General features: G+C 48.4%; 1 protein-coding gene across 5 annotated transcripts in view; it reads right to left on the bottom strand.

Annotated features, from left to right (window-relative positions):
• The window catches only part of LOC133352464 (glutamate receptor ionotropic, kainate 2-like), a 219631-nt gene extending 197535 nt beyond the window's left edge, over window positions 1–22096 (bottom strand). For all 5 annotated transcript variants that reach the window (XM_061568122.1, XM_061568126.1, XM_061568135.1 and 2 more), the window contains exon 1: window positions 21295–22096. In XM_061568122.1, the coding sequence (XP_061424106.1) occupies window positions 21295–21409 (115 nt within the window). In that variant the 5' untranslated portion in view covers window positions 21410–22096. The remainder of the gene's footprint in view (window positions 1–21294) is intronic.
• Window positions 22097–23547: the final 1451 nt, after the last annotated feature.

Genomic DNA, 23547 nt, shown 5'->3' with positions numbered 1-23547 from the left:
CGTGCGACACCAAGATCTTTTTTTTTTACAATCAGTGGAAACAAGAAGATGCTTGGTGTAGTCGGCACTTTGCTTCGTTCATCATTTCGTAAAAAAAATTTTTTTTACATTTTTTAACTTTGATTTATGTAAAACCCCCACCTCTCGCTCACTCTCTCGGTCACTCTCTCGCTCACTCTCTCGGTCACTCTCTCGCTCACTCTCTCGCTCACTCTCTCGCTCACTCTCTCGGTCACTCTTTCGCTCACTCTCTCACTCACTCTCTCTGTCACTCTCTCGATCACTCCCTCGCTCACTCTCTCGCTCACTCTCTCGGTCACTCTCTCGCTCACTCTCTCGGTCACTCTCTCGGTCACTCTCTCGCTCACTCTTTCGCTCACTCTCTCTGTCACTCTCTCGGTCACTCTCTCGCTCACTCTCTCGCTCTCTCATCATCGCTGCACGAGGGCCACCCCATGCCACACCTCGGTCACGAGAGTTGCTTGAACCCCATAACTTCAACACAACGGCCATTGCACCCTTCGGCAATCCAGCAGATGGAACAAAGACTGAGCGCTACATTCGCGCGTCCAACAGCTGGCGGGCGGGCGGGCGGGAGAGCAGCCGAGGGTTTTTTTGAAAGCACAGTCTCTCCGAAGAGATGTCACAAGCAGAGCTGCCAAATGTTGCTTCCGAGTCAAGCCGCCACTGTGCCCGAGCGCGAGTGCTCAATCTGCGCGCAACCGGTGCAAACATTCAGATACCCACGCCGCCACCCAACCCAAAAAATAAACACGAAATTATCTCACGAAACAAAAAAACACCTCGGCAAGCTATTTAGCCGTAACCACGAAGAGGCCCTTCCTGCCTCGGTGTTCGCTCCTCGGAGACTCCAGACGCGGTCCTCTGTGCGCGTGTCGCATTACGCCCCCCACCCCTCCCTGCCCCCACTGCCCCCCCCCCCCCCGTGAGCCATCTCCAAGTGAACCCAGCAGCTTGCGCCGTTACACTTTATTCTTTGGTTCTTTCGGTAAAGTCACGTATAAAGAAAAAATAATAAATTAAATAATAGCATACGACGTTTCGATTGCAACACAAGCAATCGTCATCAGGTATAATGAAATAGCGACATAAAATCTAACCAGAAAAAATTATAGACAGACATATAAGCAGACAGATATCACCAAGATACGCAGAGCGGGCAACACAGGTACAGAGAGGGGTGATCGTCTCTGTGGGGTGGCCTTAAATAGACAGAGGGGGGCGGAGGCAGCGAGAGGGAGGGGTTACACTTCATTCCGGAGCGAACAAGAAAGACGTTCCCGGAAGGAAAGAAATAAAACCCAACACGCAGACGTTTGTTGGCGAAGCACCCGTCACTCCATATCCCACCCTCCCACCCCCTCGAATGAAACCTCGTCTCGTTCGGCGCTTTGGGAAGGAAGCGCAGCTAAAAGCGCCCGTTTTGTTTCTTTTGGAGCGGTGGGTTGGTGGGTGGGTGGTGATTTGACGCGCGCTAAATCAGAGGCGCGGGTCGTTATGTGCCGCGCCACGGCGAAATTAACCAACTGGCTCGTCGAGCCGTCGTCGTCGTCGTCATCGTCGAGGACTGTGACGCGCCGCCCCCCCTCCCCAAGCCCCCCCTCCCCCCCACGCGGTTCCCCGCAAATGGAATCGTGGACCGCCGCGCGGTGTGGCGCAAAAAGAAAAAAAGTCGCGGCTCCAAATTTGCCACCTGCCAGACGATTGTATACAGCATCCGCTCTAACGAGTTTAATTAACGCATTCAATTATGGGGAATGGAATAATGCGAATAACAAGCGGGTGTTTTAAGTGGCATTAAAACAACGGCTACGGTGGCGGGCGGGGTGGGGGTGGATAATGCGATGATGGGAGAAATTAAAGGTTGTGATTCGAGTTTATCTTTTGATGGGTTTTCATAAGTAACGTTTATAGCAACGTTACGGATGCCCTAATGTGCGAGCGGTCAGCTGATGATGTGCAAAGTCAATTCAGCATCGTACAGGAGTCTTGGTCCGAGTGTGTAACACACCGTGACTAGGCTGGGCTGCCCACTCCCCAAGGTCAACAAACGAACCTGAAAAAGCACTACGCGTTACGAGATGGATCTTTTAAACGTGGTCGAAAATGTTTCACACGGAGCAAACGTATACTGGATCCTAGATTTGAAGCTTTCGTGACTGCAAGGATTCATATTCTTAGGTTTTTTAGGTAAAGTCACGTAGGTAAAAAATAAAAAAAATAATTAATAAAAGTAAAATAAAACATTAAATAAAATCACGACGTTTCAGAGGCAACACAAGCTTCCATCTTCAGGTGGAACCGTCACAGCACGATAGCTGTATCAAGTGAGAGCACTTGATACAGCTAAGTGAGAGCACTTGATACAGCCATCGTGCTGTAACGGTTCCACCTGAAGACGGAAGCTTGTGTTGCCTCCGGAACGTCGTGATTTTTATTGTATTTTTATTTTACTTTTATTAATTTAAAATTTTTACCTACGTGACTTTACCGAAAAAAACCCAAGAATATTATACTGGATCATCAGCAACATACCTGGAGTCGATCCTAAATCAGCATGATGGCCCTCGTTCCCAACAAGTGGCTAGAATTGTCGCCGGTTACTTCGCCAAAAAATGTTGTCGCTGGACGAACCCCAAAAAAGTTAGTTGCCAGATCTTGCGACAAAATCTCCAAAGTTGGCAACTCAGCAAAAGAGAAGGGAGTTTAACCACAGCAGCGAGCTCTTGACGTGCCACGTAGACTTGCGTGATAAACAAACGGCGACACGGTATTGGCTGCAGTGCCCATCCACAAAGCTAGCCTCTGTATTTTTCGGACAAAGGATGATGATGTTGTTATTGTACCACCATGAGTATTGTCAATTAGAGGCCGCATATTACATTTGGGCAATTTCCGCTGGCATCCTGGGGATTTTGGCCGTAAGAAATAGGCCGTGCATCACTGTAATGCACGGCCCTCCTCTTGTGTTGTGGGTCGTTCAAAGCGGCACGTGTTTGAAAGCCTAGAGACCACGTGCGAGCCAACAGAAATCAAACTCTACGTGCCTCTCGCGCGATCGATCTACGACACGATTCTAACCTAAGGTTATGAACAAAGCCCTTCAACAGACTGTTGGAGCAAGTGCTGCTCATGATCACTGATGTAGGCCGCCGGCATGGCTGGGGTGGCCAACACCACGCCCGATTTTCAACGTCTCCCCCCAATGGCGATTATTGTTTCACATCGCACTCATTTAAGGCTGCCTCGACCTTAGAAAGGTCTGTGACTGGTTCAGATATTCATCACTGGCATTTGACCGTGAACGACAATCGAACTTGGTTTGCTCCCGCTTCCAACTAACTACGACTACCAATTTAGCCAACTTAGCCACTCACACACACACATCTGTGCACTGCGATGCCATCCCCACGACTACACTAAAAAGGGTTGAAGCCCTAAAATTGTCTGACAAAATCGCACAATGTAACTGAGAGTGGCCAATGATCCCACGTGCTTAAGAATGACCAGCAGAATTACTCATTGGTAATTGCACATCGGAAAAACATTGCGCCCCCCCCCCCCCTGAAAGAAGCGACAACTTGGTGGAACCCGACTGGGAATGAGTCTCGAGGCTTAGCGAGGCTTTCCTGGAAAAAAAAACACAAAAAAAAAGAAAAAACACATTCCTGCGGAGGGAGCTGGTAGCAACGTTGGATTGCTCGGTCAATGGCCAGGGTCAATGGCGGCGTGGTGTGTTCCGCAAATATGCCCGACTGTGAGGGCGAGCACAAGCCGGCGTGAGTGGGTTAAACGTTGAGTTTAATAAGGGCACCACGGGGTGACCAGCCCCTCCCCACCCAGCCCCACCTCTCCCACCCCCCACCCAGCCACACTCTCCCCACCCAGCTCCTCCCCATCCAGCCCCCCCACCCAGCCCCACCCTCCCCACCCAGCCCTTCCCCACCCTGCCCCTCCCTCCCCACCCAGCCCTTCCCTGCACGACGGATGGACACAATAATCCCCTGTGGGCTGGTGTAACCAAGATGTTCCTACCAGTATAACCTACCAGATGATAAACTGCTCACGCTACTGTTGGCGACAGGGCCTCCACTAGAGGGAGCTCCAGAGAGACTCCTCTACAGGGTATTTTGGCCTACTCTTCCACGCTGTCCAGACGTCGTGGGAGAAGTTCGAGTACCCACGCTTTACCCCCACTGCACGTGGCCTTGCCGATCGATTAACCGTGGTGGCCCCATTTACACCGCTGCGTGGTTATAGGCTGCGGTGGTGGGGGGGGGGGGAGATTTAAAACACTTGCTGGGCGATGTGGGCACTCCACCTGGCACACCACATCTACCCTGCTCCTGTCCTCGCCACGGCTGTGGCTGCTATTGGTCACCTGCCTGCCTGCAGTCTACCAGCGACCCAGAATATATTGGGTGAGAAATGAACCCTTGATATGAAGCGATTGCGTTTGGTCGTTTTTTTCCTTTTTCTCACTTCGCAGATCAGCGAAACGCTCGTTGTCGGTGCCTGCCGGGTGGTTGAACGCGTGCAATCGGAGCTAGGCTCTCATTTCGCTGGGGATTTAGCTCCTTGCAAGAAGAAGAAAAAAAAACACACACACACGGGAACACACAAAAACAAGTTACCCACATTGATCACTGCCGAGTCCAGACGCCGGGTAACGTGAACGCGCGCTACACCTGCACACGCGCTCAAGCGCTGCTCACGTGTACGTCCGAACCGCACTACCAAGTTATCTATTGATTTATATCCATCCTCATGCGCAAGCGTTTATGCACGTAAGAAGACGTTTATCATAAGCTCGGAGAACCCCTTCTAGAACGTATTTGGCCTCCTCTTTCACACTGGTCAGACATAACGGGTAACCGTTGCACCGCATCAACGAGACGTTAACACGTACAAAACACGTGTTCAAAACGGGGAAGGTTGAATAGTTACATCTTGGCTGACATTAACCACTTGCCCATTCGATTTTTTTTTGCGCGTGGAAATATATTCACACATTCACACGTGCCAACATTTTCACTCGCACGGTAAACGTGCAACGTTGGACCAACGGTGGCCGAGTGGTCGGAACCTTCGGCCCAACTTTGGCCCAACATTCGCCCAACGTTTCACGTTCACGGAGTGACTATGATATACACAAGCTGGAATTGCACAATTAAGAAGGTGGCGAGCTCAGCACTTGTTATTCCTGCCAGGCAATCGCCGCCGCTGCGGCGCCTAGTTATTTGTGTTTTGAGAAGCAGAACAGAACCGCCAAGCGGGGAGTCTGAATTACTTTGCCAGAATTACCCACAAGCACGTTGGCAGGAACAGAATGCAGGGCAAGGCTTTGGGGAGCATTTATACCACTTTAGTTCGCGCACAACGCCAGATGGGATGCCTGCCGTTTTAAATGCCTTGTCACACCCCCCCTCCTCCTCCCCAAAAAATGAAAAATTTGCCAAACAATTGCAGGTGAGCGAATCAGCATGAATCATGGTTAGCTTTTTGTTTTTGTTTTCTAAACAAAACTATAATTACATTCTGGAAGAATTGCGGGGTGGATTTTTTTCGTATTCCAAATAGCAGGAATTCTGAAACGAAAATAAAAAAAGAAACTTGACCTGTTTCTTTGTCAAATTTACGTCGAATGCAGCTCGATTTGGCAGTTGGCAAGTTGCTTATTCGCTCCCCATGAAAAACAATCGCTGTGAGGTTTAAAAATTGTGCTGTCATGGCAACTGTTCAGTCTGGTACCGTCTCTGGACAAGCGCAGAGAAAGTTAAATAAATGAGTGTAAACAAATACTCGAAACAGAATGTGTAAAATAGAAAGAGCAGGGTTGTAAGACTCGAGCACCAAGGTAATCAAATTACCTTGCCGGCTCGTATTTCAAGTTTTAACATCTTGAGAGCTTCCTAAAAATAACATCCGACTTCAAGCAATATTTGTCTTAGGGAGATTGAATGATTTTCTTTTATGGGAGAGAAAAATTTATTTGCTTCACGACACCACACTTTTAGCGCAAAGCACAATAATCCGAGATATTATTTGCGCCCGTACCTGGGAGCTATAATCAAAAGCGAAAATCGTATTTGCCTGCAAATCCACACGGAGCGTAAAAGCATTTTCTAAAAATATATATATTAATAAGCTGACGTTCAGCCAAAAAAGTATTTATCGCGTGACATATACGCAAGGACATTGTCGAAACCCACTGTCATCTCCAGCGCATTTTACATTTGATGTGAATGGTTTAACAACCAATCTTTTGGGCGGCGTTGCCAGGCTTTTGAACGTTAGATCTCGGGGTCAAGAAGATCCTCCCGTGTAGCCCACGCGGACTGTTGGGCCAAGTGCTGTTAGCGAGCGCCTATGAGGGCCGGGACACGGCGCATGAGCGGGTGGTGCGTCCAGCCCCACACTCGACCGCCGTTTGCCGATGTTCACACACTGCAACTAGGCACTCGTTAAAGGCTGAGTCTACCTGGGGGAGGCCCAAGACTGGCTCCTGCACCTCCGATTAGCACGGTTGGCTACAACCGTAGAAACATTTCTTCGTACGTAGAAATATTTGCCACCGATGTTGGCCGTGAGTGGGATTCGCAGGGTTTGTACTGCAGCGCCCTATCCAATAAACTGCCGCCCACTCAAGAACATGGACACGAATGCAGTTCCATTTGCCCATTGCTCAGACTAAAAACCAGCCGTAATTTTACATTAGATGTGAACTGCTCAAGCAATTAGAAAGGTGATTTAGAAAAAGAAAAAGATTTCCCGCATAGCCTGTAACAGCACACGATCGGGCGGGTGGCCAGCAACACGCCCGACCGCCTTTGTCTCCCTAGTGGCGATAATTACGTATTGCAACAGTAACTGATTTGAGGCTGAATCGACCAAGGGGAGGCCCAGAACCGGTTCAGATAATCGTCACTGGTGTTGGCCGCGAGTGGGAATCGAACCCGGGTTGCCAGGTTCGTAGCGCAGCGTGCTAACCACAACACTACCGCCAGATGGACAACACCATGCAAGAAAAGTGATTATCACGACGGATGATGCAGCACACGGAAAAACTTCTCGACAACTGTAATCATTCGCTACGTTTGTGTAATAAGGTATTATTTGAAAATCATCATTCAAGACCAATTACACAACTGTCGATTTTCAATGTTAAAGAGATGCTATTAAAATAGAAACCCCCTATTAAAAGTAATTTAAGCCGAGATCTTCCAGGAAATATACAGTTCTAACGTTTCAATCGTTCACCACCTGCTTCTAAATCGTCCACCTCGCGAAGGAGTCTTATCGCCTCGCCCAGGCTCTTATCTGGTAATATAAAGACGAGCGAACTCTATTTATTTGCCGGACGCGCTCCCTGAAAGCAACAACTCTGAAAGAGTCAAATAATCTCCCCGCAGAGCCCAGCTCGTGTCTCCTATCACCACATTTTTCCCACTGGCACATTCGAGCCGAGCTATAACGCACGGCCTCCTCACAGTAACGGGCGGTTTCCCACTGGCCATTTGCCGTGCTGAGCCACAACCGAAAACCGCGACACGCTGGCCTCGCAAGGCATCTTGCACTATTCTAAATGGTCCACCACACGGCTACACGTGACTCGATGACTCGTTTAAAAAAAATGTTGAATACTTTAACAAAAGCCTGGTACATGGTACAAACTGTAACAGAATAAGGAGGGGGGAGGGGTGGTGGTGGTCCAGAAATGCTGTGGACTGAAGCCAGAACTCAGTTTCTCTTGGGTTCTGGGTAGCGGAGAAGGTTGACAAAGGGAAAAGGGTGGTGGGAAGGAGGGGAAATGCCTCCCGTCTCGACGTATGTGACGTCAGGTGGCACGGCTTGGCTTCTGCAGTGGAAAAAAACCAACCTCGCGCGTCCCGAGCCGCACCCAAGGGCACATGGTTGGTCTTAACGCAGCCCTGGCGCAGCTCGGTTGTGCAGTGGAAAAGAGGAAGGTGATGTCTCGTTTCCATGACCACTTGAAACCGGGCTCTCTCGGCCCGGGAACGGCTCGGGAATGGGACCAGGATGCAAGTTCGTGTCCCCACCACATTTGCAGGTTGTGACTGGTTCCGATCGTGCAGGGCAAGTGAAAGCGTGAGCCCGGGGATGTGAGTCTTCAAGTTCACTTAATACTGAGAATGCTTACAGCTTATTCGGAAACCTTTCACGCAACCTCAGGGCGCTTTACATCAATGACGATGGGGGTTGGGGTTGGCTAAGCGGTGGCCGAGCTAAAATCGAAAAACGAATTTAAGGTCCCAACCGAACGGCAATTCCCCGGCAGCCTTCGGCAGGGGAGTTCCACAACCCAGGTGCTGCCAGGTCCAATCGACCCGCCTGGCCTACCGTGGGACACCCAGGGCCGCATTAAGGCACGGGGCTTCAGGGGCTGCCATCTGGAGGGCTTCCAGAGATTAAGTGAAAAGTTATTTAACTTGTGAATGCTGAATTTAATTTGTTGTTGGCCTTGTAAAAATAATTTTTTATTTTTATTTAACTTTGTTTTCCTTTGGAAAATATTACTGGGGGCCTCACAGTACCTGTAGCCCTAGGGGCCTACAACATCTTAATCCGGCCCTGGGGGCACCCAGACTCTTTGGGGGACCAGCCCAGAGCCAGCACCGAACCGGGAGGGACCTCTTCCCCTAGACTGACTGGCGAAATGAGGCCTGTTGTTGATCAGCGTTGGGCGTGGCCACGATAGCATGAGAAGAGTGTGTCGCACAGCGGAGGCATCCATCACCTCCGGCTTAACTGCAGGCAAGCCACACCTGGAAAGCATTTGCGTGGCCGATCAAGGGTGGTGTTTATTTACGGCTTTGACCGTTAAACTGCACGTGCAATGTCTGCGTCTGATTTAAGGCTCCAGTTAATAGGGGCCTGTGACTGGGTCCCCTGTGTGCTGCCTGTTTGCAGGTGTCACGGCGTATTTTGGATATTTGGGGCTGTTGCAGTTGTAGGCCTTTTAAATGTCTCATTCGGAACCCGTTCTCTTGCCGTGCGCGCCAATGTTATTTGCCATCACGTAATTGGTCACGGTTGTTTGCATGCCGTACTGGCATATGTGTGCGTTCAAATTTGGTGGCGCAAAGTGGCGAGAATGTCTAACCCTTAAATGAGGACGTTGAGAGTTCAAATCTCAGTTCGGGGCTCCGACTCAGCCCTTCCTCACTTCGGGGGTCAATAAAATGAACAGCACTTCGTGGGAATCTCGACAGATGCCGTCCGATAAAACAGACTCAACCCTACCATAGAAATGTGGAATTTTCACCACTCACCCAGGGCTGTGAAGAGGAGGAGAGCAGCACCTCCCCATACTCATCTGACCAGGAAACTCTCGATTTTCAGAAGCATTCGATGCATGCTAAAGTACAGACACATAAATAAAGAGGATAATCATATGCGGTTGCAAAAATGTTCGTTTTGTTTTGGCTGACCGGCCTTCTTGCATAGATTGCCATTGTAAAGTTGAACACTCGGCTACACGTTTGTCCGAAGAATAAAGTGGCCACACCGTCCAAACCACCGGCTGCAAAAAATACGAATCAGAAACGTAGGCAGTGATAAAGGAAATGGAATCAAAGGTGTATTTCATTGGCGTATAATTTATATTATTGGTTCTTTCGGTAAAGTCGCGTAGAAGGGAAACAATAAAATAATAAAAATATAAAATAATACAATTATCACGACGTTTCGACTGCAACACAAGCAATCGTCATCAGGTGTGAAATCAACAGCAAGAATTTTTTCTTGCTTATTTTTATTATTTTATTGTTTCCCTTCTACGTGACTTTACCGAAAGAACCAAGAATATGAATCCCTGCAGTTATGAAAGCTTTAAATAAAAATGTGGTGTATAGTTTGTGTATAATTGCACGAGGAAGCATGGAGAGATGCATCCTGGGAACTATACCCAGAGGCCGACAAAAGGAACACATGGGTCAGAGAATAAACGGAAATTATAAAGATCGCATTGACAGCGAGGAAACATAAATTAACTCAGGCAGGAGGCATCGAGAGACAGGATGATGGCAGATTGACGAGACGGGCGACGGAATCACAACCAAAGGAGGGAGCAGCAGCCACCGTGGAGATGAGGCAATGAGATCGGTTCGTGTCCAGGAGCGATGGTAACAGCACTGGACCACGAATGGTGGCGACGGCGTGGGAAGGCCTTCATCGAGCAGTGGATAGACAATGACTGATGATGATGATAGCTGCAGTAAAGAGCAAGGCTGACTGGACTCAACCCTTGCTCCCATCATCATCACCAGCAGCAACATTTGGCGAAGGAGCAACTGAAGGCCACACATTTACATTGCCTCGTCACACGAATGCTACCACGGGATTATATATTTTTTTGATACGCCGAAACAAATTAGCAGCGCCACACACACAATTGATCAGTAATGACATCACCCCGGTGCATTATAATCAGGCAGCTGAGGTTATATTCAAACCGACGACCGTGAACCCAGCGGCAAGCGGGCTCATCACCAGGGGGCCCCTTCTAATCTATACACTGGGGGATTTCAAACAAAAAATAACTTTTTTTTTTAAAGAAGCCAGGACCTTCCCCCAAAGGTCGTGGCCCCAAAGGAGGCCACGAGGTGAAAGCAGGATGGGGTCACCCATGTCCCAGCAATAACTAGGTCTGGGAATATATATTGAATAAAAATAATTGGATCTCGTGCTATTGAAAAAAAAATTAATGCAATACCGTACTATATTATCACGATATTACATTCCCCGGAATACTGGCAATTGCACAGCGCTGCTCGACTAAATTGCAAACGTTGGCTCTGTTTTATTCACTCACGCCTAATGGCACCACACTGTTAACCATCGCGAATGCATGCATTTGTAATGATAATGGATGAAATGCATACTTTGCATGCGTTGAATAGCGCATATATATGTAAAGCACGTGTGACTTCGCCGTACAATGCTGCTGTATTGACAGACCCCAGCGCATATGCTAGACTTTGTCCAGGGTGTGCGCTAAATATTTTCCCTTTTAAAGACATTCGCATTAGCTCTGTCTGTCTGTCGGCCCGCCTGTCACATGGTGGTCGCAATAACCCAATACAAATTCCATTTCAGTGTAAAGTTGTGCTACAGTTAGGGTCTTAACGTCAAAAAAATTGGCGAAATCGATGCAAGGGTTTCACAAAGATTTGGCAATTAACGCGTATGAATGGATTTGCCTTTTTAGCCCAAGGCGGTGATGTCAACGTTGCGTTTGTTGTCCTTCCCCGACGTCCATGCGCACGTGCAATGCGTGTGACGTCATCGCGTCCTGCGCTGTGTGACGTGACCCAGGTACCGTTACCACCTCTCGTGAGACACCTCCAAGGATAAAAGGCGCGTTGGGCCACATCACACAATCCACGCGTGCGCATGATTCTTATTGTTCTTCGTCGCCAGCCAACACCGCCGCCCGCCAGGACCTCGTTTGAGTCCAAACGAACCGACGGGGGCAGTCCCATATGACGCGCGCCCCTTTTCAGGCTGAGTGGACCACGCGGTAGCACACGCGCCAGGCGCGCGGGGTTTTTTTCTAACCGATCTGGGTGCCAAGTCGCTCCGAGAGCAAGACGGGAACTCAACCGAACGGGAGGCCCTGTAATGAGAGCGCCGCATATCAGCCGCAAAGATTCGTTCGGTCCTGCATTCAACCGCGGGTTCTGTCCCGTAGACCGATGGAAAGCAACGGGCTCGGACCCCCCCCCCCCACCCCACACGGTTACCGATCGCGTTGAGAGGAGCGGCCGTGACTTTGCTCGTGACGGGGGGGGGCGAGCCACGACGCTGCCCCTGTACCCACGGGGGGGGGGGGGGGTCTCACTCAATTTGCGGGTAGCAACGTTCTCCGCCACTTTTTTTCGTCGCTTTACGTAACTTTATTTTTATATACGGGGTGCTTCACATGAAAAATGCTGAACACTTCTGAGGATTTGCAACGACGCCACGAGAGGAATGTGCCACATCCGGGCTCTGGAGACCACCTGGAGAAGATTCCAGGCCACGCGTTGCCAACGATGGCGAACAAGTAGAGACTCTAATAGGGTTTTTCCCTTTTTTCTGGCAACAAAACTGACACCTTTTGCAAGGAATCATGCTTACATTAACCACAATACTTGCAGTCAAATGCAAACAAAAAACAATACTCTGATAATTTATGCATTGGCTTTGAAACTGATTGGTCCACACCAGACACAGCTTTCTTTGGAGCCTAGTCTCATATGGTGTTCGACCAGATGACGCCAAAAGGTGTCAGTTTTGTTGCCAGAAAAAAGGGGAAAAACCCTATTAGTATATTTTACCATTAAAAACGAGAGTCCCATAATTCAGCAATTGTTTCTTGCTGTGGTTGTCCCGTCTGATGACGAAACGTCGTTATTTAATTTATTTTATTTTATACCTACGTGACTTTACCGAAAGAACCAAAGAGTATGGATCCCATACAAGTGTCAACATTGTTTTAAAGCACGCTGTGATGTATACTGGTGACAGAGAATATCCCCCTCGTCAAGGCAAGATGCGGTAATAGCACAGAGCGATGCTAGACAAGCAACGTTTATACATAAATTAAATACAAACGTAACAAACCAGACGTGTACTCGTACACGCGCGAAACATCGTGTCTGTCCGCTGCTGGATGGGAGGGATTCTCCACGACTTTGCGGGCCGTGAGAGATATCAGCACCGTGAGTTCACCACGCAGAAGTCACGGTGCGAGGTGGTCGGTGCGTGGTGATTGGTTAAACCCCCCCAGGTAAACGTTGTCCAGGCTCGGCACCTGCTTGGCTTCTGAGCTCTGATGGTTGAGATGAGGCCCAGCCTGCGAGATTTGGTCACTCGCCTCAAAGCGTTTAATAAGATAAGGGGCAGTCGAAATACCATAAGGTCCGATTCAGATAACTAAACAAACTATATCAATCATTTATTACAAATTGGAAAGCCAAAATATGTGTTACATATGTAGATTGGTTACAAATATATTTTAAACATTATAATGGAAAAATGCGAAGTCCGTTGGGTAGCTACTGGGGAGAAATTATAAGCGCAAATTTCAGCTTTAAAAAATGTACTTACGAATTTTAAAGATGCTCTGGGTTAGCTCATGTGCTATCGCTAAATTGTGAATGGTGCACTTTCATCAACAACTACGCGTTATACTTGAATTGTTGTGATATTAACCTATGGCAGCAGGAATGGCATATTGGTTAGTGTACTCTACGATGAACATGGCAAACTGAGTTCAATTCTCAGCCACGGCTAACGTCAATAATGGTGAGTGATACCTGAACCAGTCCTGGGCCTACCCCTATCACCCAACCCGCACTGACCAACGTGGTGAAGTATAGTCAAGCAAACCCCACCGATCGATATGGCGTTGGGAAGACCTTCATCCAGCAGTGCATTGATATTGGGTTGTTCATTGCACGTGCACATTGTTTTATCTGCTGAGATATGAGCCGGGGGACTTTTATTTTGAAGGAAAGTGATGGATGCCCAGAGCATAACAGACGCAGCCTGGTCGATAGCTCCCTCTGCCGGCAGGGGCAGACAAAGTCTCCTCTAGTCAACCGTGCCAATTACAGCCAATTTCACGGGTCTTAAGTCCTAATTAAATGCTACTCGTTTGGCAATTCCAAATCTACATTTAAGATGAATTTACATTTATGCAGAAAAGGCGTCTTGCTGCGCCATCCTCAACAGCCGAAGCGCATGCCTTAAATTGTAATAAAACATAAAGCGCCCATTTGTTACCGAGCTAAGTCACCCCTGCGTCTTCAAGACTCACAGGTAAGAGGCCCTGACTTGGGAGATTTTGGCAACATTTTTTTTTTACCTTGCATATGTTCATGTTGGTTACACGTTTTTTTTTTCTTCCTTTCGATGTTATGCTTTCATTAATGCTGAAATCAAACATTATGTTAAAGTGACCACGTAAACAACTTTAACATAGTGACGAATACATTTAGTGGTGTTCATGTACACAACAGTAATGTACACACATTACTGTTGCGGTCATTGGTATTCTCATCCACAAGAGTTTACTATTGTGTAACAACGATGATGTTTGATGACTCGTGTGGAGGAATGGCATTTGTTTCACGTAATGATATCAGCTCTTGGAGATATGGAGTTAATTTCAGAGGTGTTCCTAAAAAATGAGTGAAGTGGAAAGTTGCGTATTGATTACAAAGCACACCATCTGAATTTGAAAATACTTACAATTGTATAGTAATAATATTTAAAGCAACAATAGTCGCCCTGTATGTATCCAATCACATTCAGATCTCGCGTGCAAATAAAGTTATCGCATTGCAATGGGATTTCGCCTGGTTAAATAATCCAGCTATGTTTATATATTGTACATTTGTATTCGTCTGCAAACATATACTGTATTGGAAAAATATGATAATTCAAAACGGCTCCAGTCAAAGCCATAAAAAACACCGCATGCTTAAAACTGAAAGAAGAAAATCAGCCAGACCAGGGAGAAATTGTCATAATTGCCAAGTCAACACGCTTTGATTTAAACAGTGGCGTTCAGGAATTAAATTTCCCGAGCAATAACGCTGCTCATGTGAATGTGTGCGCTCGGTCTAAAGCCCAAATCAAATCTCGAGCCGTGCTCATGCTGGACAGCCGTCTCGTGGTGCCTTTCAAAATAAAAGGCCCTCTCCGCTGTCAGAATTTCCAGCCACCTGAGCCAGTTGGCAGTACACCGTTAAATCTGCAGTGCCATCAAGTGGCTACATTCATATAGATGGGACCTTCAGCCGTCTTAAGTTTCCTTTCAAAATAAGGCCCTCTATTATGTTTCTTTTCAAAATAAAGGCCCTCTCAGCTATAATGATTTCCAGCCACCGAAGCCAGTTGGCAGTACACTATTAAAGATGTCGTGTCATCAAGTAACTACATTCATAAATGTATATCTTTAGCCATCGTATGGTTAATTAAAAAAATAAAGACACTTTTTAAAGATTCCTTTCAAAATAAAGGCCCTTTCAGGTGTTGGAATTTCTAGCCACTTCAGCCGGTTGGCAGTACACTATTAAATCTGCAGTGTCGTCAAGTAGAGGTATATCTTTAGCCGACAATTAAGTATCACCACGTATCTATATGAAGAAGCATGTTACGTGTAAAGAGAAGAGCTACGTTAGGGAATGTATAATTAAGAAATGGAACAGGGGTCGCCGATGCCCGCTGTTAAAGCGAAATAAATCAAGTGGAACTGGGCTGGACGCGTCACGGGAACAGCTGATGAGAAATGAGAGGCAACAATTGACGACAAAGTGGAGGAGACCCCGAGAAGGGCAGAGAAACAGAGGTAGGAGAACGCGAGAGATGGGTAGCGGCAGGACAAAACAGGTTTTGGATGTCTTCGGAGGCGGCAGAAGGCAGCAGTCAGTGGCTCTGGATGAAAAGGAAAGACCCCAGCTGAGCCCCGAAGTGAGAGGGCCAGGAGGTATGCGGTCAACAATGCTTGACTCAGGGAGGAGGACGCCCCTGCCATGCATAGTCCCATGGGATGTTGGCTATCAACAACAAGGCAACTCCTACGACTAATTGGGAATGGGACGCAAGCGTAGCATTGATCACCCTGTCGCTGGCCGCCTCTGGGGAGGGTGTATAGTGTGAAAGGCCGAAACACCCTAGGAACCAAAGGTACACTACTGACGATGCGCTCCCCAAATTTCACCAGGCTCACTGTTCATGAACTCTTGGAAGTGCTTGCACAAAAGATAGTAACATCTCATCCTGTGTTCTTGGAATCACGTAGAAGGGAAATAATAAAATAATAAAAATAAAAATAATAAAATAATTCTCGCGACGTTTCGGCCACAACGCAAGCAGCCGTCCTCGGGTGAAGAACAGGTCTGTCGGAAAGACAGCGTCTGAATGAACACCACCAGGCTTGGCAGCGTCTATTTTGGATGGTCACGACTGGATGAGAGGAACTGGGGGAGGCCTTTGACCCGCAGTTGCAAGTTACAAGTTCGACAACAACAAAGCCATGCGAGAGCCAACTGAGATGAAGACTGGCTCTTTTTTTTGTTGTTCGCGTGCTGGCTGAACAGCACTCATCTGAGATTGTTCCCCATCGCATCGGCGAGGTTGGTTCGGCTTCGGAGTCACAAAAGAGAGAATGTTACAATGCGACGCGCACACAAAGGGCGAGTGGGTTTTCCCCGTCGCCAACAAAACGATGCAACACCTTGCTATTTCAAATTTAATTAACAAGTTGCATCGAACAGAGTTGTCCTGCATCATGCACAGCACATTGATGAACCCAAGAAAGGGGGCTATTCACGAACCAAATTCAGCCGAACAAGAGAGATATCTTGTCCTCGTCGTATAATGTGCACGGTGATACATTCGGTGACTTCACGCTCCGATGAACAAACATTTTCCAAAGCCCATGTATGCCTATTGATGTTTTTGTACATTCGGTTGAAATTCCATATTTCTATGGTGAGGACCAAAATTCCCAAGACTGATAAATGTGTGTCAATGTGTGCGTGTGTAGTGTAGCGGTTAGCGCTACGCTGCGCTACGAACCAGGCGACCCGGGTTCGATTCCCGCTCACAGCCAACATCAGTGACGATTATATGAACCAGTCCTGGGCATCCCCTAGGTCGACTCAGCCTCAAATTAGTACCTGGAGAAATGTGTAACATCGCCACTGGGGAGACAAAGGCGGCCGGGTGTGGTGTTGGCCACTCACTCCCTCGTGTGCCATGCCGGCCTTTATAGGTGTTCGCTAACAGCACTTACCCCTACAGTCTGTTAAAGCTATACGGGGGATCTTTGTCTTTGTATGTATATATATACACGCAAGCTGGCGCAGTGGGGAGCACAGGTGGTGCATCTGGCAGTCATCTCAGTCAGTCAGCCCATAGAACCTGGGTCTCTCCCGTGACCTCCTGCCAAAGACCCTTCGACACTTCACATGATGGCCTCAAATTGTACCTCGCCTGGCATAAGCGCCGTGGGGTGGAGCAGTGGACCCGGTAACCTGAGTTTGATTCCCGACCACGGCTAACATCGCTGGCGAGTGACATCCAAACCGGTTGGGGGTTCCCCCGATGTATCAACCCGCTCTGACCAACGTGGTAATGTAATGGACAAACAGTCCCCATGATAGGCACGGGCATGGGAAGGCCTTGCATCTAGCAGTGGATTGGCAAAAATTTCATAAATAAATTACTTTAAATGCTTTTGTATGTGTGGCTACTTCTTTAATGCACGTGCGTATATCCGAGATACGGCAGTTGTCCGCAAGGCGTTTATGTGTCCGTGTGAGTTCCAACCAACGCCATCAGCCACATTAAAGAGGCAATCAACTTTATTTAAAAGCGGCGCACGGGGCGTGACCGTGCGGCGGTAACTGCTTAATGAATCATTACGGGCAAAAAAAGAGGAAATATTTACTGCTTACGTTAAATTATGTTTATTATGAGGGAGGGAGGGAGGGGTGGTAGCTGCTATAAAATGTCACGACTGTAATGACCCTCCCCGTGCGTTCAAATGCATCCGTCCCATTGAGTCCAGCTCAGTGCCAGGCCAAATGCACGTGTCACTCTTCCAATTGTGTTATTCAAATGCCACACACTGCAATATAACACTACCAGGTCGAGCGGTGGCGCAGCGGTTAGCACCCTGCGCTCTGAAACCTTGGTCACCCGAGTTCGATTCCCGACCACAGATCTGAAATTGATTGTGCGCTCGCTCCCTAACTAATCCGTATTGACCAGCGTGGTGAAGTATGGTCACGCGATCCCCCTGACTGACACGGCGTGGGGAAACTTCCATCCAGCAGTGGACTGATGATGACCGATGACCACGCTGAATAATAATTCCTTATCGATGCACCACTGTGTTTTATCGCCAATTAAAATATGTGGCAGCCAAGTAATGGAACGTGTCAAGAAAAATCTCATTCCTAGGAGATGGAGCGATGAAAACAGTTGGTCTGCAAGCGCTCGGTGGATGATAATGATTACATCGCAGGGTTCCTTGGGGATAGCCTTCATCCAAGAGTGGATTGATCATGGCTGATGATGATGATAATGACGCATAACACTGGTCAACAAATAAAAAAACATTTTTTCTGGCCTGGACTTTTGCAGCTGTTTTAGACTAATTTCAGGGTGCTGATTCCAAATCTGATCTCAGATTTGCTCTATCACATCTCATTTTTATGCTATCGGCATACCACATTTTCATTGATTTTACCCGAAATTAACTCTGTCACTTATGATTGCAAGTTGTTGCGAGTCAGTGACTGCTTTAGTATTAAAATATGGTGCTGTATTTTTAGGATGGTGTGTTTATAATATCATTTTATGTAGATATCCACATTTATTTAATATTTTCTTCTGCAGTTTTTATTGAAAATGCAATATTTGATATCTCAAAAACCTGATGTGATAGACAAAAATTGATGCCAGATTTGGAATCAGCACCCCAAAATTACCTTTAAACCGTTGGAATATATTATGCCAGAAAAAGTGTGTTGACCAGTGTAATTGTAAGGCAATTCCCATAGACACTTTCTGAACACCAGCCCAAGCTGGCTGGACACCAACAACAACAACAATGAAAATCCGAAGAAGCTCTCAATCGGATGACACAGACATCACAACCTTCCGCGAATTTCTATTCGCTACGTTCCTGGTAAGCGACTTAGAGAATATAGCGCTTTATTTTGTGTGTGTGTGTGTGTGTGCGCAATCATTCGGGCACTCCCCTTTAACTCCAAACACAACGGGCCTTCCCCTAGGTCGGCTCAGCCCAAAATGAGATCGCGAAAAGACAGCATTGTTTTGACAAAGCGTGTGTGCTGTAGATGCGCATTCCACATCGGTGCTTGCTAACGGCACATTTTCCCAACAGTCTTATCTGCACGTGTGTGTTTGTACGTGTCTATTTGCTGCAGTATGCACGTTATGTATGTAGTACATACATGACTACACGTACATCGTATACATACATACATTGTGTACATACATTGTCGTGGAAAGCCGAAGAGCGTAGACGTGGAACCCGCCCACTCACTCGCCCCTGAATTAGCAGTTACAATGAGTCTCAGGATAGAGCCTGCCTATGCAACCTGCATAGCTTATGATGTATACTGTTACGCACGTCTACATATAATTATAATTAAAGCTATTTTGAATGCACTCATAGGTTAAGGCCTCTCCACGCCACGTCGGTCATAGGGGGGTCATTGCTTTTTTTCACCATACTTCACCACGATGGTCAATACGGAATTTGGGAGGGTATCGGACTAATTCTTATATCACTCACCACAGCCGCGAATCAAACTCTGTTGGCCAGTTTTATAGCGCAGCGCGCTCACCACTATACCACCGCTCAACCCTACATATATCTCACGCTACATGGTGATGGTTCTCTGGGTGCGTATATTCGTTTGACTCTTTTACAACTGAACATTGCTTGCATATGGATTTCCTGTGCGCGCGCGCATGTGTGTGTGCGTGTGGCATAACGCTTGAACACAGTGAACAGCGTGAGCTTATAATCCACGGAAGCACCGAATACACTCAACTACCACGTGCATACACAGTTCAACACATACATATGATAGTTGTGTGTTAATATCAGTGGTAGAACGTATTTATCCCGGAAAGCCTCACCCGAGTCTCAGTATTCATTTGCAGGAGGAGTATGCGCTGGGCTGTTTTATTTGTTTCGGAATTCAATCCATACGCGTTTGGCCTCGTGGGAGGAGAAAACGCGCTTTAAACGAGGTGGTACCGCTCAAAACTCCGCACAGATGGATTCAAGACTCCGTGGCTATGCTGACCTCTCCTTAATGACCACCTTTTTGCGGTAGCATATTATTATACGTACATTCTGCCTGATGTGCTGGTCTGGGCGCACACACAATCTGTGTACGTACACCACACGCTTGCCTCGACCGTACGGATGATAGATCCACGCGCACTCAAGATACGTACACCGCATTAAGGGACGTAACGAACTTACGCACCTACATAAACGTGATTTAATGCACCGTTCCATCACTTCCAATTTGTGCGCTCCGGTTGTAGTTCACTTTAATTGAACTGTACATAACAGGGCTCAGTGGCACAGCCCCATTTGCCTATTGACGGCCGCAGTTAAAAAAAAAAGGCAAGCGGCTGAAAAGAAGCAGACGGGAACAAATGTTGCAATCAAAGCCCAGCCGTGTGCAGTCGCCACGTTAGCTCGGCACCGCCAATCACGGCCGCCGATATTCTTAGGTTTTTTCGGTAAAGTCACGTAGGTAAAAAATTGAAATTAATAAAAGTAAAATAAAATAAAAATATAAAAAATAAAAAATAACGACGTTTTATTAATTTTAATTTCAATTTTTTACCTATGTGACTTTACCGAAAAAAACCTAAGAATATGAATCCTTGCAGTCACGAAAGCTTCAAATCTAGAATTAGGGCCGGCGATGTGACCACGTCGCTCCGAATTACACCACGCACGTGCGGATGCAATTCTCCTTTCAACATATCTCCCCCCCCCCCCCGAAATCTTCCCGGGGCAGGGTCGATGAGAGGTATTTATTTTATTAAGAACAAAGACGCTCGTTTGATCCACACACACACACACGAGCATCGTGTTCCTGCGGGGACAATTAAGTCAGTTCGTGTGCAGGTGCTGTGTGGATTATTGCATCGGGTGGATCGTGAGAGGTGGTGGTGGAGATAAGGCATTCATCCAGCAGTGGATTGATGATCGCCTGCTGACGATCATGACCCCAGCTAACATTTCCCAACCGCTGTTCTCGCCCCGCCTTTGATGTGCTTGGTCTCAGTCCCTTAGCGATAGAGCTCGGTATGTAACTGGGTAGGTAACTGGGTAGGTAACCCGGGTACAGGGTACGGTGTTTCTCATCCCTCGACCAGGCGAGAGCCCACTCACCTGTTTTCAACAGCCGAGATGTTGTTTATGGCCCCGAGTTGGAATGACATTGCATGACAATGCAGGAGGGCTAGCAGCTTGCGGGCTTGGTTTGTGCCAGTTCACGACATTAACACTTTCCTATCACTCGGCACGTGTAATTGCGTGAAAGCGCATTTGCGCATTAACGCTCCGCTTGTTTGACAAAAAAAATACGTTGGATGCAATCAAACACACACACACACACATCGGCGAGGGTTGGCTTTGAGAGAGTGTGTGTGTGTGTTGAGCGAGTGAGTGGGTGTTCAGGGCACACTTACCTATTCTCAGAACGTGCGGCATAGCCACGGACAGCCCGCTGCAGAACAGCCACACCAACACTCGCAGTCCGGAATTGAACCGTATCCGACGGGCTGGGAAGGGACGGCGGCTCATCCTGAGCGGTTCTTTGTAGCCAGTGCTGCTGCTGCTGATGATGATGATGCTGCTGCTGATGATGATGCTGCTGCTGCTGCTGCTGCTGCTGATGATGATGATGCTGCTGCTGATGATGATGCTGCTGCTGATGATGATGATGTTGATGATTATTATTATTACTACAAGGAGATGGGGAGGGTTCAAGATATCACAGTTGTGGGACTTTGCGGCTGTAGAGATTGCACGGCTGGTGCAAGTACTGCTGGTGGTGGTGATGGGGTGAGGCTAACAACCCCTGCGAGTCATTCACGCCCAAACAACACCGCTGCGCTCACGGCCGTGTGTCCAAGCGCAGCCATGTAGTAGTAGTAGTAGTCGTGGTGGTGGTGGTGGTTGTGGTGGTGGTTGTGTGGCGTTCAGGACGAAGGAGAAGGATACTGAGGAGGAGGGAGCGTGCTTGGGAAGCCTTCCAATTCGTTAGCAGCTCGCAGCCAGCGGTCCGGCAAGGGCGGAAGAATTGGATGAGGAGGAGACTCTGGGACGAAGAAGAGGAGGAGAGGAGGAGGAGGATGAGGAGGAGGAAGAGGCGACGAGTGGATATCTCTGCGAAGCCGCAGGCGTGAAGAGCAGCCGCTGAATGGTGGCGCTTGTGTCGTTCGTGCGCTCCCCTCGCGGCGTCGCCTGTGCTCCTGCGTGCATGGTGGAGTGAGGAGTGGCGCGGATTCGCTCCGCTCGGCTCTCTCGCTCGGCTCTCTCGCTCCCTCTCTCTCTCTCGCATTCCCTCCTCTCCTAACCACCCCTTCACTCACCCACCCCCCACCACCACCACGCTCTCTCCCCGTCAACCACCACCGCCACCGCACACACGCGCGCGCTGATGCAGCCCAGCGCTTTTGCAGAAAGCTGCAAAGCGCTGGTCTTTAGGCGAGTCCTTGAAGATTTATGCGTTTCTTGCTTGGCACACACACGGAGACAAAGACCACCCCCCCCCCCCCCCCGTTAGCCTTATAGACCTCGGGGGCTAAGTGCTGTTAGCGAGCTACGAAAGACGCCACAGGCACACGAGGGGATGGTGTGTGTGTGCGGCTAGCACCACGCCCGGCCGCCTTTGTCTCCCCGGTGCCGATGCCGTGTACACACGAACACACACACATGCACACACACACGCGCGCACACACACGCACACACACACGCACACACACACGCTCACACACACACACGCACACACACACGCGCGCACACACGCGCGCACACACACGCACACGCTCACACACACACGCACACACACGCGCACACACACACACGCGCGTACACACACACGCACACACACGCACACACGCGCGCACACACACACACACACGCTCACACACGCACGCACACACACGCGCTCACACACACGCGCACACACACGCGCACACACACGCGCGGGCGCGCTACACCAGGTGGTCGTGTGAACCCGATACAACTTGCCACTCGTGTTGGCCACAGCGAGATGGGAACTTCAATTGCCGGGTTTGTAGCGCAGTGGTCTCACCGCTACACCACCGCTTTCACCCAAAGGCAAAAACCCCCCATATAGCCTTGAGCAGGCTGTTGGGGCAAGTGCTGTTCGCGAATACCTATTAATGGTACACGACGGGGATAGGTGGGCAGCCCCACTCCCGGCCGCCTTTGTCTCCCCATTGCTGGTGTTTACACACCGTACTCGGTACTCATTTGAGGCTGAGTTGACCTGGAGGTGGCCCAGAAACCGGTGCAGATTTTCGTCACCAGTGTTGCTTTTTAGCGCCCCTTTCCGTGTCACACACACACACACGCGCGCACGCGTGTGTGTATTGTAACATTATAGTGCGTATATAATGCATGTAGCATTATAGTGTAAGTCGTTGTGTGTATGTTACATTTTATCAGCGAACAACACAACTGGAAACTCAAGTGATGACTGCGCTTGCGCGGAAAAAAAAAACTTCGCGGAGTCTGACGATTAATCAATGCGTAAAAATAGCCCCATTTTGACAATGGCCACGAAAAGCCGACAATATTAGCCCGAGCCGCGAACAAATGCACGACTGGACTTGACTATTTATGTAACCGGCAAATTAAGGGAGGGGGGTGGGTGCATGCCACTGGTATAATATATATCAGCAAAGTGATTG

The sequence above is a fragment of the Lethenteron reissneri genome, chromosome 5 (assembly GCF_015708825.2).
Source record: "Lethenteron reissneri isolate LAM-NWPU_2019-01 chromosome 5, ASM1570882v1, whole genome shotgun sequence".
Taxonomy (NCBI): Eukaryota; Metazoa; Chordata; class Hyperoartia; order Petromyzontiformes; family Petromyzontidae; genus Lethenteron; species Lethenteron reissneri.
Note: the sequence above shows the minus strand (reverse complement) of the source record. Positions and strands in the feature narration are given on the sequence as shown.